General features: G+C 47.5%; 1 protein-coding gene across 1 annotated transcript in view; it reads right to left on the reverse strand.

The window, feature by feature from the left end:
* SYNPO2L (synaptopodin 2 like) overlaps window positions 1-16,038 on the reverse strand; it is a 38,814-nt gene that overhangs the window by 12,579 nt on the left and 10,197 nt on the right. The window contains exons 2-3 of the mRNA XM_009671245.2: window positions 12,731-12,882; window positions 9,260-9,921 (exon numbers count right to left, since the gene is read on the reverse strand). Coding sequence (XP_009669540.2) covers window positions 9,260-9,921; window positions 12,731-12,882 — 814 coding nt within the window. The remainder of the gene's footprint in view (window positions 1-9,259; window positions 9,922-12,730; window positions 12,883-16,038) is intronic.

The following is a 16,038-nucleotide window of genomic DNA, read 5'->3' on the forward strand; positions in this document are numbered from 1 at the left end:
GTAGCCCACATGGCCAGCTTTCCTGTGCTGCCAGCTCAAACTCAGGCCCTAGATGATCCCTACATAGTCTTCTGTGACAAGACTGCCAAAGCAGAGTTGTTCTTTTGCCAGGGCAGCACCTGCTGAGTCTCCTAGTGAATCTGTCTTTTGCGTTTTCAGCCTGATTTCCTAAGAAAGGCTTATGCAGTCATGCTTTATGTTTTTCAGTCTCTCTGTTTCACCCTAATAGCTTTTGAGCCCATTTGCTAATTTTAAGAGTATGAAGTCACAAAGATACTAAGCTCCTACAACTTTACATTAAAATAGGTGGCTGGACAGAGGAGATGGGCCCCACCATAGGAAATGGAAAGCCTGAATGCAGTCTTAATTAGGCACCAAAAACAGAAGAACGCAGAGAAAAGAGTTTATGAGCTCCCATTTTGAATGTGAGAGGCACCAGACGGATTTGCCTTTTACTAGACATGAGAGAATGAGATATCAAGCAGAAGACAAATTAAAAGGACACCAGGTTCTGTTAATTCTGCTGCTCACAAAACTGCTTGATCTGTGTCACCAGGGTCCTACTGATTCATCTTCTCTTTGTCTTTCAGGGTTTTGAGCATCCACTCTCTGGTAAGCATATGTTCACCATCTTTGTCTGTGCATTTGGTTAATCCTGCAGCGTTTTCCATTTATCCTTGTTACCTGATTGATTTTAGTCCCTTTCCGCAACCTACCAAGCTCCCACTACATTTTAAAAACCCAGCCTTCCACGAGACAACTGTGTGCACCTTCCATGCTTTATGTCATCTGTTGATTAACATACTGCAATCTCCACTGCATCCTCAGGCCATTCATTGAAAATTGTATTATTATTGTTTCCTGTTACTGCTCATTAGGTAGAACACACTCAAGAGAAATAAAAATATTTTAAAGGTTCACTAGGAGGAATGTGCAATCGAAAAAGCAGATAAAAAGACAATGATGGTGGACCTGGGAATGCTTCTGAGCTCCTCAGTGCAGGTAACCCACCTCCCTCCCCCATGCCCCCACACACCTTGTTTTCTGTGGGAAGAAAGATCAGAAAGAAGCTGCAAGGTGTCCCAGCCAGGTCCCAGTTCTGAACAACAGCCGTTTCGGGGCAGTGGGGTGCCCCACAGCACATACTCCCTGCTCTGTCTAGATGCAGCGAGAGCACAAGACCCACTGACAGAAGAGAGGAGGGTTGGGATTTTTAGTCTCTTCTCCAGTCACATAACATTGAGGTGGAGAGGACATTTGATTGACATATGTTAGTGTTTAAAGCTCCATGGTGAAAATATAGAGGTAGTCCTGTTGGATTCAGAAGCACAGTGAAACACTACTACCAACTTAGCCAACTAGCTAACTTGACATCATGAGATATTAATAGTTATGTTCTCTGTTCTATTCTTAGCTAATTGTGCACTCACCTTACAGTAGTCCCACCTCATCCATATTTTTCTAGTTGGAAAAGTCATGTGGAACCATATCAGATATCTTACAGAAGTCAGCATATATTGTGTCCACCTTATTTCTTTAGCTACTAAGCCTGTTATTTTATCAAACAGGTCAGTAAGCGTCTCTTATTTTAGTTCTGATTAATCCATATTGGTTTTCACGATCTTCTTGCTTTTCATGAAGTACATTCAAAGTAACTATTTCATTCACCTAACTGAAGCTAAACGTACTTTTTTGTGATGCCCAGAGCCAGTGTCTGTGCTATTCTTGGTCTCTTTCCACTGAGACCCTTCCCATCATGCCACAGTATTTATCAATGACTGAGGGCTGTTCTGACAAAATTTCCACTAATTCCCTCCGTTAAACCTCTAGAGAGAATATGATTCAGCCTTTTCTTTTTAGTATAGTCCATGTACATGTATATTCAGACATGCTGAATCTACTTACCCCTGTGCCTGCTCCTATTTCTTATACGCTAAGGATCAAATCCTTGGTTAACATAAGCAGTAGATAGCCTGACAACAGTGAAATTTACGGATTTCACAACAAACTGATCTCTCTTCCTATGATGGATTGAATGGAAACTGAAGAATTATTTTTGTCAGGTTGACAATTTCCTCTTTCCTAGCCACAATTTTCTCTCATTCTTGTTGAGCAATGACCCTGCTGTTTAATTACCCTTTGCCAAAGTCCTTTTATGCCTCACCTTTTTATGTTTCTCCCTCCCCTGTCACTATCACTTTGTCTCATCATTTCAGTGTTGTCTCTGTGTAGTTTTGCCTACTTATCCCAACCTTTTCAGCAAGTCCCATATCACTTTCAGACCTGATGGAAACAGCTCTGGACAGGGAGAGGGATTCCTGTTGCCTATTTGCATTATGATTTCTTTCAGCTCAACTCTGAAAATGCTGGAACCTAGAAACTACCAGGTTGGCCGAGACAGCCTTTGGGGTTTTTTTATATAATTGTTTCTGTGTGTTCATTGCTCTAATCACCTTGAGATCTGAGCACATTGCATAATTAAAATACACATGAATGTTGCCAATTATTGGCAACAATTTGGCTTAATGCTATTACTCTCCATCAGCCTTATGCATCCTGTCAGCCATTAGCTAACCAAAGTCACTCCACAAGTGCACACATTGAGACAGGCTAAGCTAGCTAAATGTGTATGGCAGCATACTCTGAAAAATCTCTAACCTGGGCCCTCCAAGGACCATGGAAGTGTGATCTCAGGAGAAAGAGCTGCTGTCACCATTTCACCATCAGCAAGATCTGGCTATATCTAAGGAACTGCGCTGCAGAGTCAGAGTCCCTGCCCTGATAATAACAGCACAGAGAAGTGATGTCTGAGCTAACTGATAATTTAAAAAAGCACTAAAAAACATCTAGAGTTGGAAATACTAGGACAAAAGTGATTATACCTCTTCACTTCAGGTATCAGATACAGCTCTCCTCCAAACATCTTCAGATACTAAAGATCTTTCCCTCCCTGAGAACATTATATCCAACCGGATTTGTTGAGTGAGCGCGTGTTCACCTAAAACCCTGTCTCTGTCAGGCTCTGGGCAGCAAGACAGCGGTGAGTTACTGAGCAGAGAGAAGCAGAGCAAAGCTCTATCAGCTTTACTTACAGTGCTGCAACCCACAGCATCTTCCATTGAAATGCTGGGCAAGAGCGATGCCCAAAGGGAAGGATGCTGGGTGTCTCCAGCAAGAACGCCTGAGGAGGACAGTCAGTTGCTGTGACGATTTCTGAGACTGCTCAAGAAAGAAGGAAAAATTAATCTACACTAACCAAGAGAGTCAACACTACCATACTACAGTCTCTGTCTGCCCAAGCATCAGCCAGAAAATATCACCCCTGTGCTTTGAATAGAGGAAGAATATAAACCAAAGGCATAAGGACAAAAGGTATACTGTATTCAAGCCTAAAACTGGACTGAGAGTGCTCCAGATGCACTGTGTTTATCTCACTGTTATCTTCATTACTAATGCCTTCCAAGCTGCAGAGAATTCAAAACTGTTAATACTAAGTGGCAGATTCTTAAGCAAAGATGTACAACTCGATTGCATACACTGATGTAGTTTTCTTCATTTCCCAGGTGGAGGCAATTCCCACTTCAATGTGAGCTGAAGTGAGATCAGACTCTCCATCTGTGATTCAACCACCTTGTTCTCCTAGTGGTTGGCTGCTCACTGAGTAGCAAGGGTCAAGGATTATTCAGCATTGCTTCATACTGCTAAAAACAGACCTCCTATAAGATCAGTAGTTCAGGCGATGAATCTTGATCTCCTCCTGGTCTATGCAGAATGCCTTTCTATTCTACCTTAAAGCAGGTAGGATGGGGACACTTGACTACTATCCTCAACCCTTTGGTCTTCTAGACTGCAGAGGATGGCAAAACCATTAAGCTAGCCTAACACTCATCATTAGAGTCACAGCTGTCAAAGCTGAAAGCCAAGTAAAAAATGTGGTACAGTAAGTTCAAACTGCCATTCAGGTACTTTATCTTCTTCACAACTACTATGGCCTACACCTATTGTAATAAGCTGATAGTTGGCTTGTTACACTCACCCTCTTTGCAGAGAAGTGTGATTGCAGTCACTCTTGGAAGAGGAAATCTGTATGACCCTCTAATGAATAGGCCACTTATTTATAAGCGTCCTATCTCGTCAAGTGATGCTGCTGTACATCCGCTTTAAACAAGAAGGATTTCCTTTTCTGATATGGAATGTAGTAACTTTGATGAATCTGCACAGGCAGCCAGGCCCATATAAAGCAGAGGAGGAAATTTCCCCACCCATTTTTTGCTCCCTTCCCCCACCATACATGGAAAGGCTCTTGAGTCCTAGGAACTAAAAATAGTCCAGTGGATAAGTTTAAAATGAGATATTTTGAAGCACTTCTTGCAGTGACACAAATTCCTACAGTGTGATAGCAAGTTAAGACTAGACTGCTGTCCTGGTATGCCTTTCTTCTGCCAGCAATTGGTATTTCCAATTGGTGAAAAAGCCTGATCCCATTCCACATGTGAGACAATTTAGAATGGGGGTGAAATTACAGCACACCTTAGAGTGCCCACGCGGCTAAGGAGAAGCAGCCCTGGCTACGGATGGATCCCAAGCCTCCCAGGGTGGGGTGAGCATTTGTGCAGAGGGGGGACACCACAAGAGCAATCATGGAGCTATGGGGAATCAGAGAACCTCAACAGCAATTACTTGTATCAGGTATAGGCTGATTTTCCCTGCCACAAGCCCCTGCTTTCTGCTAACCTCCTGCAACCCAGCCAGATTCTTTTATTTCTGTTTTCCATCTTGTTACCTGTTACTTCCCTGCTGCACTGTCCAGGCAGCACAAAAGTCACTGCTGGGGAGGACATGGCTTGACCCTTGTCAGTGATGATGAATTAGGAACCTGAAGCCCCCCACCTTCCCCAAGAATTAAATTACCTCCTTAAACAGAGCAAGTGACTGTTACAGTGGAAAGGAAATGAGTTTGTACTTTTGTTTCTTACAACTAGGCAAAATACTGACTATTAAAATACTGGCTATTCACAGGTATGAATGCCCTCCTGAAGTTTATTTAAAATAGAGCAGAAAGTCCCTGTATGCTGGCTGTTCTCTTGCCCCACTGAGCAAAACAACAGCGTGCACAGTAGCCACTGGGTAGCAAGGAAGACTGAAGTCCCTATTACTTGTTCCCCAAGTTCATACTTGGATGGTGAGTGGCTCCTCGCTGCCCTGCTAGTCTGCCCTAGCAATGATCCTGAGTCGTGTTTGAGCTGCCATATCCCAGCAAGCTTCTGGCAGTTGTGGAGGGTCAGGCAGATGGAGGAGCTCATCCCACAGGCTGGAGAGATGAGCCAGCACCAATGCGCAACCTCTGATAGGGTGGGAACTTTGGAGGAGACAGGCCCAAACCCCCCTGCAAGGGCTGTTGCCTCTCTAAGGAGCTCTAAGCCCTTGTGTGTTTGCTGGGGAAGGAGAGGCACATCACAGCAGCTGACTGCCCAGAGGGCATCAGCGGGTGCTCCCTCCTCCCTGTGCTGCTTTTGTTCCATCCCATCTGCTGCCAAATCTTGCCAAATCTGCTGCCTCCTGGGCTGCTTGTACTTGCCACCACACAGTGGATGCACCTGCCCTGTTCTGCTCCTGAAGTCAAATCCTTGACTAATGTAAGTGAGTTCTGTTCACTCCAGTGTTACCGCTGTTCAAAGCAGGTGTTAGGCAGTGTAACAGTTAGGTGTTACCCCTAGCAATTGCTGTGTGATTTAGCAAAGGCAGGGAAAGCAGCTGCAGTTGTCAGGAAATGGTGGCTTTGATGCCAAAAAAAAAAGTGTACTGAAAGGGGTCAATAAGATGAAAACTACCAGAAGATGAATCAGTAGCAATCACATCATAAGGACTGATCATCCATCAGGGTGCAGGTAGGAAAGAGCGTCAGGGGAGTATGAAAAGCATTTCATAGTTTCATTGATGATCTTGAGGATAGTATACAATCAGCCCAGATCAGATTTGCTAACACCACCAGAACTGAAGGAAAGTAATACAAAAAAGAAGAGGCATCAACTTACAAATCATCTGGAAAGCTCAGAGCTCTGGAAAGTATTCGATGAGCTGAATGTTGAGAAAGGAAAGGTCTACAAAAGCTCTAGGGATAGAAAATAAAGAGCAGAGCTACAGATCTGAAGTCTGAGAAAGCCCAAGAGCTGACAATCTCTAGCAGTCTTACTGTGATCCTTGCAGGGCAATGGAACTATAAAAGATGTCAGTTGCTCTTCTTGGTGGTGCACAAAAGAACTTTTCTGTATTTCTGCATTTCTGTTCCTGCACAGCAATTTCACCTGTTCATCTGTAGATTTAATGTTGCTTCTGGGAAACTCTACTATACCTGTGATTCTCTTTGCTTGAGGTGCAGGGGCAGATGGGAAAGGGAGAAGGTCTCTGTTACTTAAGAATGACAGTGAAAAGTTAGAATGAATACAAAGGATAAGGAAAATTCTCCAAAACTCAGAGCAAACATCACAGCAGGCATGAGAAAGCTGGAGGAATACATTCTAGGAAGCAGAGGCAAGGAACCATCTGGGTAACAGTCCCAACAACAAAAAAAAGTTATTCACATTCTTACGGTGCAATGGCAGGCGCCGTAATGAAGGCTGTGGTAAGGAGGGTTTGCTGAGCAGGTACACTGGGAATATGTTTAGAGAGGTAGGTAGTGCTGCAAAAGGCAGAGATTTGATTAGGTAGTAAGAACGGTCCCTAAGTGCCTGCTGCCTATACATCAAGTTCTGGGCTCCTGTCACTGATCCTCCAAGTCCTCTACCCTAGTTAAGTCAGTTTTTTAAAACTTGCGTAGTTTCTAAACCATAAGCTTGATTTTGCCTCCACATTTACCAAAGCCCAGGAGTCCCCCTGTCCCAGTGGGGACTATTGTACTTTGGGTATTGCTAAGGAAAGGCAGGGAAGCAGAGCTTTAAACTCTGCTGGCTCCAAAGAGCCTGAAGCAACTTGGAGGAGCCAAATCAATGCGTGTCCAAATATCCTTCCAAGGCTACAGCTTCCTCACACCAGAGGCAGCACCATGCACCTCCCTTGCCTATAACTCCTCTGCAGGCAGCCTCCCCTTGGGAGTCAAGGCAGCTCAGGAGTCCCCCATCCGCCTGTGGGAGGGTGGGTGCTCACCCCATAATGAATGCCTTCCATTCCGCTTCTTTCTGTTCTTGCTTGTTTGCTTCCTTCCCAGAGTTAGTGGCTAATGACCATGACTTTTTTTTTTTTTTTTGGTAATGGCTACTGTGCTCCAGCATAACCAAGACATAAAGATCTGCCTTGACATTACTTACTAATCCAAGAAAAGGCCAAGCTGGTATGTGAATAGCCATGAAGGTCCATCCATGGCAGAGCTATGCCATGACTCTTACATAAGAATACCCATGGTCAAACATAATCCAAAAGGAGGGGAGGGTATTAGGAAAAATAAAATATTATCTCACTCTGCAATGCTTCTAGGAACCCTCCCTCTAGCTGGCAATAGAGTTGCATCACCTTCTGCCATGGGATATTACTTTGCCATTAGAAATGCTCTGCATTAAATACGTGGCTCTCCTGGGAGCCTTCTCTTCTGACGCTGTCCATGGAAATAAGCTTTGAGGTAAAGCAATTGCTCATCCACTGCTAGGACTATCAGGTGGCAGCAAGCAGCTGAACATGCCTTTCTCAACATTCGCCTCATGCTTGTACATTATTTGCAGGAGAAAAAATAGCTTCATCCTCAGGGAGGCTGAAATTGCTACTTTCTTTGCTCTCCTAAGGGAAGTGAATGCTAAACAGGCTGGGGAACAGCATGAGGCACCAAGTCAGTTGTACTGCCTAGCAGGGCCTGATTTACGGGAACCAGCTGAGTGTGTCCTCTCAGCACAGGGCAGAGCAGTAAGCCAGTGCCTTACCTGAAGGAAGGAAGGAACCTAGATTTGAAAGTAACCTCCAAAGGATCCCTTAAGCAAAGTAGATAGAGGAATGTTCAGCCCAATGAAAAGAGAAAAGAGAGGCTTAACAATTGTCTTGCAATGTTATTTGCTCTGGAAAAACGTGTCTAGCATTTAGAGCAGAGAACTAGAGTTAGAGTCTGTGCATTTTATTTCTAATTATGTCTATTAACTTATCTGTATCTGAGTTTCCCAGTCTGTAATGGGGGCTCCCACAAGTGATCCTCCAAGTTCAGTTCCCCAGTAAAGTCAGTTTTTTTAAATTTGCTTCATTTCTAGGCTCAGGGAAGTGTAAAACAGTCAATCATACTGTGCACTGAGGTACTCATGAAATAAATTATTGATGACCTTGTTTTTAATAGGGTCAGATAGATCACAGCTGTGAAATCAAATAGGGTCATGCTCTGCCTTTTTGTTTGGGTTTGAAATAACTCACGTGTAGCAGAAAGCAGAAAACATATTCACAGTTAAGGACACTTCAGGTCCATGACTCATGTACCACAGAGTATTTTTCAGTGCTTTATTCCACTTGGAAAGGTCTCAGGTAACGGGGGTCCCACCGAAAGGAACTGTCAGAATTAACTGATTTACCTGCTCCTACTTGTCCTTGCTGGCAGCCTCCTGCTACTGATACCTTAAAAGAGACCAGTTGTACCAGAGCTCAGCAGCTACTGCTGCTGCCACACATAACCACCCTTGCTGCAGCAAATGACTGCAGAAAACGTCCTCCAAATGTGGATGTAGACAAGCCCCTCCTTGAGCTTGACAGAGTGAACCAGTCCCAAAGAAATAAATGAGCTACTGCCAGCACTCCTGTAGGACTAGGCTGACTGCAGAGCATCTCCTTACTTGGTCCTTAGTTATGTATAACACCGTAAGCCTCTGTGCCCAGGGAGGGATGAGAGGAACCAGGGCTCCTCTGAGGTCCCTCTGATTGGGCCCTCTGCATGGAGACAGATAGCTAAAGAGCAAATGGAGGTCACTGAGATCACTGAATGGCCAGGCCTAAGAAATTTAAACCCCAATTTCTTCCCTGACCGCATCATTTCTCCTGCATATTCTTCAGCCTAAAGAGAATCCTAGACCCTGAACCCTTTCTCTTACTTGTTGTGTGGGACATCTTAGGTGAACTAGCTTTTGGCCCAGTGCCAAAGCTGCAGTTGGAAACCCCAGTCCCTACGGGGCTGACCTGGCTTGGCTTCGTCCCACGCTAGAGGAAATAAACCCCTTGACACTTGCAGGAATGGGGCTTTTGGAAGGAGATCCTGCACTGGAAGAAGGCAGGGGTGAGTGGCGGGATGCCGAGGACTTACTGGCCTGCTTGGCTTTCTCCGCATATGTGGTGGTTAGGTCTTCATCGACGGGGTGCTCCACAGGCCCCACCATGGGGATGAGATGGCGCTCCGCTCGGATAGCCTTAGTGGCATGGGGCAGCAGCAGGGCCTCTGGAGAAAGCTCCTGTCCCTCCAGTGAGGATGGCCGCAGCTGCCCCTCACTATCTGAGAATGGGGTGTCTGCACGGCTGCCAGGCGAATAGGCAATCTCCCTCTTGGCTACCCCACCGGAGCCGGCCGCCTCGGCTCCCTCCTGCATGACAGCCTCTGGGGTGCTCTCATAGCCACTCTGCTCAGACAGGGACACCTCATCCTGAGGTGCCTCCACCTTGCTGGTGGTGCTGCCCGGTGGGGAGCGTGGGCTCTTCTTGCGGGCCCGGCGGTGCTTCTCCTGAGCCACGTTGTCGGCATCGCTGTCTGTCTCGCCATAGTAGGCTTCACTGTCCGGGGGGGAGGTCAGGCTCTCCAGGCGCCTCTGTGGCCTCCGTGGCTGCGGGGGCTGCGCTGGGGCCACAGCTCCCTCTGGCTCGGGGCTGAGCAGCTGTGCCGGGGGACTGAGCGGGGATGGTGGGGAGAGCACTCGCTGCCCGGGGGAAGGGGAGCGCTGGAGCCGGGGGCCCGTCTGGTCACCGCCAACTATTCTGTGGGGAGAAGGAAAAGTGGCAAGTGAGGTCTGGATGATGGGGGGCTGGAAGGAAATCCCTGAAAGTGAGGCGAGAGCCCACCAGCGAGGGAGAGATAAGGACTCTGAGCCAGAGTTTTAGGAGTCTGTCGGGGACACGTACCTAAAGTGCAGAGGCCAAGGCCAGATTCATCTCTGGTATCAACTACATGCTTTCATAATGATTTTCTGCTTCATGACCTCTTCGAGAACCAGGTGTTAAAACACATGAAAACCAGAATGCCTTGAGAGCATAAAAATCTACAGAGCCAGCTTAATCAGCTCCCCAGGCCTTTCTCCTCAGGAGGTGAATTTCTGCATAGCAAACATCTTCCAGTACAGAGCACCATGCTGCTCCGGGCCACAGCCTGCAGCTTGCCAGGCATGTCAGGGAGATGGTGTCTTAGCCATCACACCACACTCCAGATGTTCCTGGCAGCTGGAATTGCATCTTAGAGTTGTGTCAGCTGTGCAGGTCATGACATCCCCAAAACTGCCTTAGTTTACAGTGGGCTCCAAAGGCAGGAGTCGGTGCTGTGTGTTTGCCCTGCCATCTACATTTCCTCTATATTCTAGGAAATACTTAGGAGAAAAAGGCCCAACCTGGTTTTGGGAGTAGGACTCTGCTGGCCTGCTCACTGCAGCACTGCTTCACAAGCGAGCTACAAGAGTGCCAGGGTTTTGATGTCTGTACTGCATTCATGCCAGCCAGGTAGCTCCATGGTGGCACTTGCCCTTGGCTTAGACAGCTTCTAGCCCAGAAGCCAGCAGGAAGGATGTGCCAGCATTGGGGCAGGGCTGACTATGGGCAGTCAGTCCCATTGCTGACTGCCGGAGAGAGAACTGGCTACACTAGCAAAAAAGAGCCAGCTCTGCTCTGCTCCTCCTCAGGAGCTAATCTGGATGTCAAAGGCAGTTTGACCCTGGACCATACAGATAGGCCAGAGAACTTCTTTCCCTTGCCAGAGCCACCAAGGCTTGTTGTTATAAAGGAGCCCCAGTATTGCTTTCTGAACATGCCTGCTGCAGAGCCAGGCAGAGTGCTGCCTCTGGAAAGCCATGGAGTTCATGACTTGGATCCCAATTTGTTTTTATCTAGCCTATGAAGTGTGAAAAACTCATGCTCATGAAAAATGCAAACCTTGTTGGAAACTAAGGGCTGGGTACATTTTTTTGGTCAGTTTGTTTTTTTAGTAATGTTTACTATTATGGACTCTCACTGGGGAGCAAGCTCAAAGCTCCCCAAACAAAACAGAAGTCCTTCCTTTTCTTTAAATACTAGACCAGATTAAAAAAGCATTACTGCTTGTAAGCCTATTTGTGTCCATTCAGATCACAATCTCTCTCTCTCTCTCTCTCTCTCTCTCTCTCTCTTTTCACACACATCCCACCCCAAATGGAAATACACATATGACCTTAGATACTGCAGAGTCATCCAGCTACTTCTTCTATCTGAAGGGGACTGATTGCTGTTTTCCCTGGGAATATAAATATGAAGTGGGAATAGAGTTGTGATCGGAGAGCAATATTTGATGAGTCCTCCACTACCCCAAGATGAAACCAACTAGTTATGTTATTCCCAAGCCATCTGATATTGGCTCCTTGGCCTGCCTTTGTCACTTTGCTAATTCAAAGTGTGCTGATTTTGGCCCAGTGGAATTTGCCCTGGCACCTGTTGGCTGCAGATAGGCTCCAATGTGGTGAGATAAGGCCTTGGCATGAGACCAGGTGCTATTTTGGCCATCTTCTGCAGGGCTCACTCATCACACTTAATCGCAGCTCGGGTATGGGATAAGCACATCAGAACACACAAGGACACGTTCCCTGAAGCTGAGGGGAAGGATCCTTCACACTGGCATTTTCCTTCCTTCTCTGAGCGCTGCCCACCTCCATCCCTGCTTTAGAGACACCATCAACCAGGGTGGCTCTCCCTCACCACTGTTCACCCACTGCTCTGTCTCCTCAGGTCTGCAGAAATCTTATCTCCCAGGCCCCTTCTCCAAGGCCTTATTTCCTGAGAACGACTTCTGTTTTGGGAGTAGTGTGCATTAGCTGGGGCCTCACAGAGCTTTGCTGCCCTTGTCTTTACAGGATTAATTTACAGCTTGGGCCTCATCCAACATGCACTGAGGCACAGGATTAACTTCAGCAAAGGTAGAACCAGAGAAGTCACTGGGACCGTTTGCATGCTTAAAGCTGAGCCTCGTGTCCAATATTCTGGTAGACTAGAAACTTTGCTAGAGATAATTCTTCCTGGAAAAAGGGACTCACCTACCTATCTCTTAGTTTTGTGGAACTCTTTTCACACCCCACTGGACAGACTACCATGACCTGCTGTAGCAAATGTTCTGGGTAATCTTTCCTTCACTCTTTGTCTTGGCTCAGTTATCCAATGTGTAGTCAAATCCATTTTTACAGAATAATCATTTATCCATAATGAACTGAAGTCTCTAATAATTGCTGAGATGAACTGCCCTATGGCAACTACTTGGTAGGAGACTACATTCTTTGCAGCATATTCCTCACACTGGAAACAGATTTTCCTACAGCCTAAGGGGCAGGGAGATCTTGGGTCAGTTCACTCTGGAGAGCAGCACAGAGACAGTCCAGAAATTTTGGATGACCACAAATTAGCCATAGGGAACTCCTCCTAGTATGCATCAGAGTATGGAGAAACCAAAGGCTTCCTGCCTGCCTTCTCTCTGCTAGGTGTGGGTAACTGCTGTGCTGGATGAATCTACCCTGCTGCCTGTGCTGCCCCAGCACCGGCGACTGGGAGCGGTTATTACCTTTTCACCTGGATGTTGAGTGTGCCATTGGAGGAGTCAATGATCTGCATGGCAGTAGCGTGGGAGAGGCCAGCACATGACTTCCCATTGATGGATACTAGCACGTCATTTTCCCACAAGCCTCCACGGCATGCTTTGCTTCTCTTTCGGATCTGGAAAAGCAGAAAAGAGAGGACAGGGATGAAGGGAGGAAGGGCAACTATTTAGTTCAGTTGCTTGTTCTCTGCTGGCCCAATTACTCCTCCATCCCTGAAGGAACCAAATAAGGCCTAAGACCACTGTGCTGCCAGTGAAGCACCAGTGCTCTTGCATGAGTCCTGGCTGTGCTGCTGGGCCTCTGCATCCCTGGTTATTCCAAGGGTCACAATGGTAAGTGTAGGCCTGACTTGAGCGCCATCTGGTGCAGATGAGTCTTTCAGTGCAATGAGCATTTACATGCTCTTTTCCTGTCCCCTAAGTTGCAAAGGGAGTCTGTGTTTTTGAAAAGGAACGGGACCTCTTTCCACGAATGATGGAATGTGGAAATGATCCACGTACCTGGCTGTATATGAGCGTTTCCTGCTGTCTGCCCCTACTGCGTGTCCTTGGCGTGACCCCCAACATGCAGGCAGAGCCCCTGCAGGCACCTTCCTCGGGGGAGTCGACCTTGGGAAGAGATGGGGGCTCCACAGCACTTCCTGCTGTCAAGCATTCCTGCTCTCGTGGCTTTGGCCACTATATTTCTGGACATCTGAGTCAGGCTATATGGTGTCCTGTTACACCAGTGTAAACGTGGAGTAAATCTTTAGCCGTAACAGGAGCTGTGCTGGAAATGCATTGCTGTATCTGAGACCCAGCCTAGCCTTTCTGTCAGTTAGCTCAAGCAAGCAAAGCAAATGCCAGCTCAGCCCAAAGCAGAGACCTCTCCCATGTAGATAAGCAATGGGACAGTCTTCTTGTAGGACAGTTTAGGACCCATAATGCACTCATTTTGCACAGGCAAGAGTAGCCAGACAAAAATACAGGGCCAGAGCAAATCAGGCCCAAGGTAGTAATACAGTGCATTTGTAAATGCTTCTGGCAAATTTCTTCAGCTCTTGCAGTGTTGCTGAGTGAGAGACAAATCAGTGCCAAGGTATTTAACAGTGTCCAGTAAACCAACTGTGGCAGATCCCTGCAGAGAGGTAATGCATAGCAGGACACCTTCACCCATATCTTCTAGTCTTGCTGCTCAAGTGACCAGGCTTGGCCATAATTCTGTGCAAGTATATGGGAAATCGCACAAGTCACTTTGCCCTGCACCCTACAGCAGCCCCAGGAAGGGAAGCAGAAGTGAGAATATTTCTATCCCATCAGCATTGCCGCAGGGCAGGCAGGAAGGAGGGAAGGAGAGAGCTGGAGCCCCGAGGTGGTCCTTTGGCACAGCAGGCTGGTCTGAGGGCCCAGGCACTTGGCACTTGTGTGGTGTGTGTGCCCAGGGCTCGACCCTGCTGGCCAGAGTTGAGCAGGCAGGAGCAGCATACTTCCCTAGTCAGCCTGCCAGCAGGGCTGAGAGGTGTTGGGGTGGAAAGAGGGTGGGTTATCCTATGAGTTGTTTGTGTGTTCACTGGCGCTTTATCACTTTGTAGCCTCTCCAGCTTGCCCCCAGATTTTGCCAGCATGCTTAAAATAGGGCCTGGCTCATCCCAGCTGCCATATCCATCAGCCCCTGTCATCTTAGCCCTTTATCTCCCTCCTTGTTAATATAAGCAGCCTAAAATGAGAACAGTGGGGCTGCAATAAACTAACAGTGAAGAACCACTTTGCTGCTGTTATAGTACAAATGCTCCTTCCCGATACTCGGAAGGGGATAGCTGTTAACCGAGAAGAAAAAGCAGAAACATCTTGCACTGCTACCCACTGACATAGCAGCTAACGCAGAGGGAGAACGCTGAAGCGTGGTTTAAAAGGAAGGTGTCCCCATGGTATTCCCTGAAAGGCCAACAGCTGCTGCATGGCTAAGTGCTCAGTGCTCAGCCCTGGATGGGAACATGTTTGCTGAGTACCTCTCTCAATTACGGAGCAAGGGAACTGGGGATTAAAAGTTGGCAGCAGGTGCTCAGAGCGTTCCTCACATCACAGCGTACTCCTCCGTGCTAGCTGAAACCAACTGGCCCAGACCAGCAGCAGTAAGCCTAGCTGGTTTCTTATGATCTGCTGGTCCTTCGGCGCTGCAGGACCCTGCTGGCAAGCATCGGGATTCCCAGGCAGGGAGGGCCAGGCTGTGCTTATGCACTGCCCGCTGCCGCTCCAGGGACCTGCACATCAGAGGAGGCTGGTGGGACCATGATAGCTGCCCCACGCAGGCTCAGTAACATGAGCTGGCAACACATTTCTTCTGTGGTTGGCAAAGATGCCAACCCAGCAACTCTGGCCTGGTCTGTGCTCAGATTTTACTAGGGAGGCAAAAGGCCTGTGCTCTAAAGCAACTAGAGTTACTTCAGTGCTGTTGCAGGAGCCCGCAAACTAGTCCGGTGATACAAGAAAGGGCTTCTCCCTGTCTCCACTCCTCCTTGCAAAAAGAGGACCAGCGGCCAGCCCAGGAAAGACCTAGAGAGTCTGAAAATAGCATGTAAGTATTCCTGGCATTCAGCTCCCCCCGGTTTATAAATCCCTCCCCAGGAATTTATAAATCTGCTTCCTGGGGCAGAGGGAAACACACTATTCACAGCTTCATTTTAATGACAAATCCCAACCCCAATGAATTTGCCAGGGGAGGAGAGCAAAGAGGTTAAAGGCAGAAGAGGATTCTGCAGGGAGAGAGGGGGGAAAAGCATATTGCACAGAAAGGACAGGAGTTAATCCACAGCCCTGTTAGCAGGGTGCTGCCAGCCAGAGACTGGACAGCCTCTGGATGGAGACCAGTACAAGCCTGCCAGTTTGTATGACTCCCAGCACAGGGCTATGGAGACCTTTAAAGAGGAACCACGGCCTGCATGTCTCACTCGCAGTGAGGGCAGCACTGAGCACTCTGAGGCCATGGGCCAGGCAGGCTCGCTGCCCACCCTGAAGGTCAGGCTGACCTCACCTCAACCACTTGCTCCCCATACCCAAAAGATGCCCTCTCCTGGGCACCTGGCAAGCCTCGCGCAGCGTTGCTAACAGGGAGCTTTTGCTTAGGCTGCAGACAAGAAGAAAGGTATCACCTGGCAGCTCTTCTGAAGAGATAGGAAAGGATGGGAAAAGCAGCATTTTAAAGAGAAGTCCCTTCTGCTTCCTGTAGCAAATCCTTGGAGCACTTTCTTGTGTGAGTCAGAAGCAGGGCGGAAGGATGCTGAGAAGGGGTAGCC

The sequence above is a fragment of the Struthio camelus genome, chromosome 7 (assembly GCF_040807025.1).
Source record: "Struthio camelus isolate bStrCam1 chromosome 7, bStrCam1.hap1, whole genome shotgun sequence".
Taxonomy (NCBI): Eukaryota; Metazoa; Chordata; class Aves; order Struthioniformes; family Struthionidae; genus Struthio; species Struthio camelus.